This window comes from Halichoerus grypus, chromosome 10 (genome assembly GCF_964656455.1).
Source record: "Halichoerus grypus chromosome 10, mHalGry1.hap1.1, whole genome shotgun sequence".
NCBI classification, from domain to species: Eukaryota; Metazoa; Chordata; class Mammalia; order Carnivora; family Phocidae; genus Halichoerus; species Halichoerus grypus.
The window spans coordinates 108,453,431-108,463,441 of record NC_135721.1 but is presented as its reverse complement, the minus strand read 5'-3'; the positions used below and the strand labels follow the sequence as shown (position 1 = coordinate 108,463,441).

Below are 10,011 nucleotides of genomic sequence, written 5' to 3'. Positions count from 1 at the left end.
CGTGCTCCGCCCGGGTGAAAGGGCGGCGGCGGCGCTGGGCGGGGCCGAGTTCCACGGCCGGCGGCCGGGCTGTGGTGGGTCCTGAGAGCCACTCAGGCGGGGCGGGGCCGGCCGAGCGGAGTCCGCGCCTACCCGCGCTGAGCTGCCCGCTCCGGCGGCTGCGCTGCTCGCCTGCCGCGACGTCGCGCCGGGGTCTGCAAGCATGACCGAGCTGAGGCAGAGGGCGGTCCGGGAGCCGGACGCGCCGCCCGAGGACAAGGTAGCGGCGGCGTCGGGGTTGGCGCGGCCGGGCAGCGGCGCCCCCGGAGGTTCGCGGGGGCCGCGCGCAGGGGTGTCGTCTCGCTCTCTGACCCTTTGTCGCCGCCGACAGCGGCCCCGGGCAGCGCCGAGGGTCTTTGGGTGGGGGCCTCGGCGGAGCGCGCACGAGGGGGCGGTAGGTCGGAACCCCGGCTCTGGGGTCTGGTTGGGGGTGGCATCTCCCGTGCGCAGGAAGGAGCGCGCGGGAGGTTGCGCGGGGCCACTTGTCTCGCAGGGTTGATTGGGGTCCCCTTCCAGTCTCCCACCTCCCCGAGGCCTTCCTGGTGTGGAGACATCGGGACCCCGCAAAGCCTTCTTTAGCAGGAGACTCATCTGAGCCAGTCTAAAGCTCTCTGCTCCCCTTTAAAATATTATTTGGGCGAGGAGGCGGCTATCAAGACAAGGCCATGGGATTTGCCTCTTAGGAGATTTCAGTTCTTTCTTGAAAGTGAAATCTTGATTTTAAATTAAGCAGAGAGGTCTCTTGAGTCACGTCGTCAGCAGGTGTTGGAAGGTGTACTCCCAGTATAGGTTTCCTGCTTCAAGTGTGAGCATTGATGGGGTAGAGCAGGAAGGTAAAAAAAAAGAGGCCATCTTGGCGGGGACGCAGCTGGTTGGGGGGTGAGGGATGAGGGGGGTAGACACCTTTCATTGAAGTGAAAGATTTGTGTAGGGGAGTTGAGGAAGGTGGAGAGTGGTTGGTTCGGTGAATGACAGCGTAAGGGTTGGGGCTTGGCGGTAATGTTTCGAGCTTCAGGAGCAGTGTGTTTGGTGAATGGATCTGGCAGTGGTGTGTAGAATGGACCGAGGGAGACTGTGTCAGAATGGAAGACGCTGGTTAACTTGGGGGTTGCCAACGGGTGACCTGCACATGTTTTCTTTGGTCACATGCTATTTTAAAAACCAGAACGTTTCTCCTAACAGTCTGAATTTCAGGCCTATGTGGATAATTGGAAGATCTGCCATCATAGTCCCACCTGATTAACATGGGGCTGGAGCTGAGGACTGTTGCCACCAGTTCCTGTTGTCCTACACCAGGCCTACAGCACCCACTTATGTATGTAGCTTGCAGGTTTTGACAACTGGAGGAAAGGAACGTCAGGGAAACACCAGGAAGGAAGAAAGCACAAAATCTGGGGACAGGGTGTCGACAGAGCAGTTATACTAGAACACATGTTGGGGGTGAAAGATAATAGGGTGTTAAACAAGTTTTTTGTTACTGCTGTTGACACTGGATCATTCAAGGAGAACTCTTCATATTAATTTTTAGAATAAATTTTGGAGAAAATTCAGGGTTCCAGTGCAAGCTTAGGAGTCACTTGCGGAGAAATGGTACTTTGAAATCTCTTATCTTCCCATTAAATATCCTGGTTGGGCCTGAAAGAACTCTGCCCTACCCTGCATATACTAGTTGGTGAATATTTAGATGTATAGAGGTTGTGTAGCCCTGTTTAAGATTTAATGTTAAGGGACTTTGTGGCCTAAAAGATGTGAAGAGAGGGAGACAAAAGAAGGCACGATAACCAGTGGGCTGTATTTTTTGAAAAGCTATTTGTAATGGTTAGACATACTTACTGGTGAAAACAAAAACACACACTCCATGGGATTGTGAGGTGAAAGTTTTTACCACTCAATTCCTTGGATCCATCTCCCAGAGAAAAAGTGCCAGTTGAGTCTTAATTACTTTCTCATTCCCATGTTTTAGGTAGGGAGAACATGAGGAGCTGTCCAGCTAAAGGTACCTTAAATTTTTACAACTGCACTTGAACCACTTATACAATGACAGAATGCCTGGGGTTGTGAGCTCCACTACGTGCCTGTTCCCTAAAACACAGCAGCTACTGCATTCGGTTAAAAACCTGATTGATGTAGTCCATTAACCCAGAACAGGGCACTCAACTCCTCCCCTGCCCCATCACTCAGTATTTCTGAACTACCATGTATGGTATTTTTAATAATAAAGATACATTTTAAGAACTGTGAAATGCTTTATGTGCCTTTGATGAATGTATAGAATCTTTAAAAATATTTACTCTATTTCATAGTTTGAAAAACCTATTTTCATGATTCTGGCTTTGCTGATATTCTTCTGTTAAAACCTAAGAAAATTAGAATAAAATAGGGGTTCCTGGGTGGCTCAGTGGTTAAGCATCAGCCTTCAGCTCAGGTCATGATCCCAAGGTCCTGGGATCGAGTCCCACATCGGGCTCCTTGCTCAGTGTGGAGCCTGTTTCTCCCTCTCCCTCTCCCTCTGCCTGCCACTCCCCCTGCTTGTGCTCTCCCTCTTGTTATCTCTCTCTCTGTCAAATAAATAAAATCTTAAAAAAAAAAAGAAAATTAGAATAAAACAAGGCTATCTCTTTAAAGAAATGAATTGCGAAATGAGAACTTTCTTATTTCATAGTAGAAGAATTCAGAAAATAATACCAGGTCAGTTCATTAAAAGAAGTGGAACACATTTGAAAGATTCTTTAAAATGTTCCATTTGCTTAATGGTTGTGGCAAAATTGTTTTGTAAGTAAGTAATCATTAGTTTCAAAATAATCTGGAGAATGTGTTTATTAGAAGTCAGAAGGTATTTTGTTATATTTAGCATCCTAGAATGGAATTTTCAAAGCCAATTGCTAATAAAGGAAATGTTTTCTACTGGGAACCGTGCTTATAATTTTAAAGTCCCAAAGCACAGTATTGTTGCCAAATTTAAGAAACTTGGAATTTAAGCTTTGAGAGTGATCCTCTTTCTGCCCAACCATGTTTTTCCAATGGAGGTTAGGAAAGAAAAGGATGAAACATGGGCCAAAAGATTGTCATCTTAAAATTTATGTTGGGTTTGGCATTTCAGGAGACTTGTTTTGGAGGTTAGAGTGAAGGCTCTGCTGTATTTAGGTGCTGGAGTGCTACTTAAATTAGAGCTTTACTTATTTCAAGGCTTCCTTTGTAGATGGATGAAGCCAGCATGGGAAGGAAATAGTGACACCATTTAGAAAGAAGAGTTTAAAGTTTAACTGAAGACAGTCGTTAGGAGCAAGGACTGTGCCACTTACCAGCTGTGTAACTTTGAGCAAGGCACTTGTAAAAGCCTCTGTTTGTCCATCCCTAAAATGGAGGTGATAAAGTAGCATGTGCTTCAGAGGATATTCCTGTGGATTAAATGAATATGCATGTTACATAGGTAGGGCAGGAATTGTCACATTGTGATAATATATGAGCTAAGGTTGTTTCTGGCTGAAATACAGTTTTATAGAAAAAAATAATAGTCACCTTCCACTCTTGTAAGATGATTAAATCATCAAGTTATGAGTGCTTGGAGTAGTTTTTCCCTATTCATCACTTTTTAAGGAAAATGTTACAGACAGGGCTTGGCCTTCTGTGACCGATTTTTTTTTTTTTTTAATTTAAAAAAATTTCTTAAAAGATGTTTATTTATTTATTTGACAGAGAGAGATACAGTGAGAGAGGGAACACAAGCAGGGGGAGTGGGAGAGGGAGAAGCAGGCTTCCCGCGGAGCAGGGAGCCCGATCCCAGGACCCTGGGATCATGACCTGAGCCGAAGGCAGACGCTTAACGACTGAGCCACCCAGGCGCCCTGGCCTATCTTTTCAGTTCATTTCCTTGCTCAATTTTTCGGTGTTCAGAATCATAGGCAGGCTTTAGCCGTAGAAGCAGCATTGCTGTATGCAATTATCTTCCCTTCAGTGCATTAGCTATAATATATTTGGGGACAGTGGTGAGTAATTAAAAGTGTTTTTCTGATTTTTAAGAGTGAATTACTGAAAAAATGAAATCTTATTTTAAGAGCTATAAAACTACAGATGTAGGAGAAATGCTCTATTTCAACTTTTTTTCTTATTGAGAAATACTTTGGGTATTGAAAAATCAGTAAACCTTGACTATGGTTCTTTTTTTTTTAATTTTTATTTTATTTATTTATTTTTGAGAGAGAGAGAGAGAGCACATGCACGAGCTCCCACTGAGCAGGGAGCCTGATGGAGGACTCGATCCCCGGACCCTGGGATCATGACCTGAGCTGAAGGCAGATGCTTAACCGACTGAGCCATCCAGATGCCCTTGACTATGGTTCTTAAACAGGGAGAGAAGGTACAAGATTTGTCACGTAACCCACCATTTTAATTTTATTATTTATGTTGATCAAAGTGTGTAAGTTTAAAAACGCAACTCCCCATTTTGTGACTACTTAAAATTAGTTTTTTTTTTTTTAATTTTTTTAAAAAGCTAATTTTGGTGTGCCTGGCTGGCTCAGTTGGTAGAGCATGGAACTCTTGGTCTCAGGATTTTAAGTTTGAGCCCCACGTTGGGTGTAGAGATTACTTAAAAATAAAATCTTTTTTTTTTTTAAAGAGCTGATTTTGTTTGAAATGTTTTGTGTTTGTACACGTTTGTGATATTTCATTAGAAGAATTTATATCTTTTAAAAATGTTAAATTGTTCTCATTGGTTATTAGAACTAGAAAGATCTTAGAAGTCATTATTTGATAGGATACCATATCCCAGAGAGTTTACTTGCTCAAGGTCACACAGCTTGTTAGAGGCAGAATGGGTCATAGTATGGTTTTCTTATTTCTGGTTTTTGTCTCATTATGTTGCATAATGCTGCCTGCAAGGGTACGGAATTAATTTACAGACCTTAAAAATATACCCAAATAGCAACTATTTTTCTTATGTGGCTGTAAAAATCAGAAAAATAGCAAATGAATCTTTCAAAATATATGTGTGTGTGTGTGTGTGTGTGTTTGCAAATTCTCAGTAAATGTGGAGATTCTGAGGAAAAAAAATTGGCAGAAAAAGTTGATTAGGTGCAGTTTTCCCAGTTACTGGTGGTTTATATATTCTGAAGTCCATTCCTGGGAGCAGCCATTTGGGTATCTTTGAAAGGAACTCCCAGTGTGGTTGGGCTCCTCACACTGAGCTGCACATGAGGCTGCTTTCCGGATGATGATTTTCAGTGTCAGAACCGTTTGTTCCAGCAATGATCAGTCACTCAGTATTCAACACACCTTCTCCATAGAACATTCACTGAATCCATGTCTGCTGTATACAGTTTCTATTAGCTCTGAGGGAGGGCTGGTGTCTGTGTTCATGAAGAAAATGTTCAGGATTTTATACCAGTTTTGGCTCCAAATCTCCAAATATTTCATTCTTTCTCCATTGATTTGAAGAAATATAACTGAATGCACAAAAATGAATCTTGTAGCTAATTTCACAGTTGCAAAAGGATGCAAGTAATCATCCTTTAAACTGTTTGAAAGAATGTGAGCATCAATAGAGTTAACCCTCCCCCCCATCTGCAGGGGATATGTTCCAAGACCCCAGTGGATGCCTACAACTGCAGATAGTACCGAATCCTATATCCACTGTGTTTTTTCCTATACATACATGCCTGTGATAAATCTTAATTTGCACATTAGCACAGTAAGAGATGAACAACAACATTAAAATAGAATAAGTACAACCATATACTATAATAAAAGTTATGTGAGTGTGTTCTTTCTCAAAATATTGTTCTGTACTCGCCCTTCTTGTGAAGATGTGAGATGATAAAATGCCTATGTGAGGAGATGAAGTGAGGTCAGTGATGTAGGCGCTGGGACTTAGAGGTTGGCTACTGTTGACCTTCTGACGATACCTTAGGAGGATCACCTGCTTCCAGACCCCAGCTGCCTGCCGGTAACTGGGGCCTGGGAAAGCAAAACTGCAGATAAGGGGACTACTGTGTTTCTGATTTGTGTGCTCTTCCATCTATTCTAGGATCCACCCAGGTGGAGTATACTGAACTCGTTTGCATTTCCAGTAGGCATGTGGAGTAACTGCTGCACACGGCTTCGTGTTCCCCGTGCTGTGACAGTCTCCCTGCCTTTCCTGACCCATGCTGGAGACTGCTGGGCGTGAGAAAGCACAGCCTTTCATGTGCTATGCTGCCTCTGGTTTGTGAAAGAGACCTAAAGACCCTGACTCATGATGAGTATTTTTGCCAGGGTCAACTTGGAAAAATATGAATTTGTTCCTGGCATTGGGCAGAGTTCTTGCCTTCCAAGCCTTGTGGCATGGTGGTGTGGCGCCAGCGATGGTCGGCTGGATCCATTAGGCAGCTCACCCTGCCAGTCTCCAATCTTTGTTCCCATGCCATTTGCCCCGACAGTGGGGATGGCATAGGGCCCACTAGGTTGAGTGACCTTTTCAAGAAAGTTAAACTTCGTTGTGTCATTTTGACTGGCAGTGCATGGTTCAGAATTTGAAAGGTGCAAAGGGTATGCTGTGAATTGCACCTCCCCTCCTCCGTAGTGCTCCGCAGACGCAGCCTCTTGAGCCAAGTTCTGGTGCTCGTGAGTACCTGCTCTTGGTGCAGGACCTGATATGTCCTTCCAAAGTCAGATGTCCTTTTATTACCGTTTGGCACCAAGTCCTTTGTATTAGGGTCACCAGAGGGCCAGCCTGGGGCTTCTCTGTGAAGACTCTGCTGTGTTTTTGAAAGAGCCGTTGAGGGCGCCTGGGTGGCTGAGTCGTTAAGCGTCTGCCTTCGGCTCAGGTCATGATCCTGGGGTCCTGGGATTGAGCCCCACATCCTGCTCAGAGGGAAGCCTGCATCTCCCTCTCCCACTCCCCCTGCTTGTGTTCCCTCTCTCGCTGTGTCTCTCTCTGTCAAATAAATAAATAAAATCTTTAAAAAAAAAAAAAAAAAAAGAAAGAGCCGTTGAGACGTGGGATTTACTGGCAATACTCTCTGCTCCTGGGTGCCTGATGGTGAGAGGATTTCTGTCATTGACCCCAGATTCCTCAGTGGGCGATTCTCAGAGCCTCCTCCCCACAATCTATGTCCTGCTAGTCCTGGTGGTTTCAGTGATGTTCAGGACATTCCTTGGTGCATATCCCTCAACCAGTGACTATCTCAAATCTGACTTCTCTTCTTCTAGACATTGGCCCTCTTTCTGTCTCCTCTGCAAGTAGAATCAGATCTCTAAGTGGCTCTAGGTTAAGTCCATTGGTCCCTGTGTCTTCTGCTCCCTCACCCCGTCCAGGTCACAGGTTCTAACCAGGTGTTACCTGGATTCCTTACCTGTTGCTCTTGCATATTTCACATAGTTCAGCACTACTGAGAACCCTCTAAGTGAGCTCCATCCCTTCAGGATTTGTACTCAGTCACTTCTAGTTCATCTGTCCTTTCTATCCTCTGACAGCTCTGGAATCACCCTACTAATTAGAGGGGAAAAAAGAAAAAAGAATTCTGGCTGTAGAAGACTATAAAGTCTTCTCTCTTACCCAGTCCCTCCTCTTGCTTGGTACCCCTGTGATATCAATCTTGGCTCTTGCTGTTTCCACCTCCTGAATTGTGCTTTTTCTCTGTCACCCCTCTCCCTACCTCTACCTGTTTAAATCTTACTTTCTCAAAATCTGTTTTAGCTCTTCTCCATCTCGTTACTTCATCAGGCATATATTTATTGTAGAAATCGCAGAAATGTATACATATGAGAATGAAACCCACCAACAATCCCATCATGCAGAGAAACAACCATTGTTCAAATGCATGTGGTTGAGCACAGCTGTAATAGTAGTTACCATGTATGATCTGACAGCTTGCCTTTTTATGCTCTCAGAAGCATTTTCCCACATCGTTAAGGTTCTTTAAGTTCTTTATAAGCAGTTTTTCAAACTTTTTCTTATTATGAAAGAAACAGATGAAAAAAAAGAGATACTCATTGTAGAAACACCAAAAAGAAAAGAAATCACCTCAAGCCTGCCATTGAGAGAGAACCACTGTCGTTGATGTTTTGGTGCATAGCCTTTCTTTTTATATGCACTGCACATTCATGTACTATGTATACTACTGTTTTATAACTCATTTTTTTTACTTAAGGATATGCCCTAAACATTGTTCAAGTCTGTAAATACATAACCAGCATCATTTTTAATGTCTATGTGTCATTTCATTGTGTTTCTGTACCTCAACTTATTGAACCAGTCAGGCTTTTAAGTTGTTTAAGTGTTTTGCTCTTATAAGCAAGCTGCAGGAAATACCCTTGTTGAAATAAAACAAAACACAAAAAACGCTTTCTGGACATGCATATCCTTAGATAAGTTCTATGTTTAGAACTGCTGATTTAAAAAGGGATGTACATTGTCTAAGCTTTTGATACAATTAATATATTTCCTTCCTGCTGTAAATTTGTAGCCACCCTAACTGCATGAGAGTGTCTATCTTTGTGGTCTCTCCTTCCCCACAAAGACATACTGAGTATTCACTTGTTTCCTGATTTTAGAAGAGGCATTATTATAGCCTAGTGGTTACAAGCACAGACTTCTAGTTGGACTGCTTGGTTTGTAACCTGGCTCCCCCAATAATTTGCCTCAATTTTCTCCTCTAAATAATGGGGCTTAGAAAGAGGTTGTTCTGAGACATTATCATGCTTTTCCCATAGGAACTGTACCTTAGAGTAACCAAATATTTGATTAGAAGTGTCTCTTTATAGAATAAATGAAAAAATAATATACTCCCCATTGAATTGATAGAACGAGACCATAACCATCAATGCTGCTACCATCAGACAAACAGATATTGTGTATCTCTTGATGGAGGTACAAATTAGAGGAGGAATCTTGTCCAAAAATCATACTTGAGCCTGATCAATACTTTAGTTCTAAGTGCTAGTTTACAGGAAATTCAAGGGACAGGAGAACACATTGAAAAACACCACTGGACAAATGACCTGGTTACTTTAGAAAATATGTGGCAAGGAGACATCTTGCCCCATTTTAAGAAAAGCGGGAGCAAGAGATATGATAAAACCTACACATTAAAAGACTTAAGGTATATTAATGATTTCAGGACCTTATTTGGGTCCTGATTCAATCAAACTGCTATGAAAAAAATTGAAAATTTTGGGTAAATTCAAATATTGGAAATTTAATATAAAGGAATTGTTAATTTTTATAGGTGTGATAATGGCATAGTGATATTTTAAAAGCCCCTAATAAAGAAAACACTAACTGTAAAAGAAAGAGTTGGTAAATAGAGCTACATTAAAATTAAGAACTAAATGAAAAGGAAATCTACAGATGAGAAGGAAGTCTACAGATGAGAAGATATAAAAAATATATTTGACACAAGACTCATCCAGAATCTGTGTAAAGAATTCCTACAAAATGAATATATAAAAAAGACAATTAAATGGGCTCTTCATATGATCAGTAAATATATGAAAATGTGCCCAACATCATTAGTCATTAGGGAAGTGCAAATTAAAACCCACAATGAGATTCCACTGTACACCCATCAGCATGTCTAAGATTAAGAAGACTGAAAATACTAAGGGATGGCAAGTATGTGGAGTTCATATACTGTTTGTGGGAGTATAAACTGGTACAACCACTATGGAAACTAGCAAATATTTACTGAAGGCTATATATAGGGGCATCTGGATGTCTCAGTCGGTTCGGTGTCCAACTCTTGGTTTCAGTTCAGGTCGTGATCTCAGGGTCGTGAGATTGAGCCCCGTGTTGGGCTGGGTTCTTCGCTCAGCTTAGAGTCTGCTTGAGATTCTTTCCCTCTCTGTCTGCTCCACCCCACCCCACTCATGTGCGTGCTCTCTCTCAAATAAATAAATAAAATCTTAAATAAAACCTACGTATATACAAATCCTATGAACATTCATAGGTGATTACCTGATAGAAATCTGTGCATAATGTTCATAATGTTCACT

General features: G+C 42.4%; 1 protein-coding gene across 1 annotated transcript in view; it reads left to right on the top strand.

The window, feature by feature from the left end:
• The window catches only part of CDS2 (CDP-diacylglycerol synthase 2), a 64,920-nt gene continuing 54,909 nt past the window's right edge, over nucleotides 1–10,011 (top strand). Inside the window, exon 1 of the mRNA XM_036093149.2 lies at nucleotides 1–259. Coding sequence (XP_035949042.1) covers nucleotides 203–259 — 57 coding nt within the window. The 5' untranslated portion in view covers nucleotides 1–202. The remainder of the gene's footprint in view (nucleotides 260–10,011) is intronic.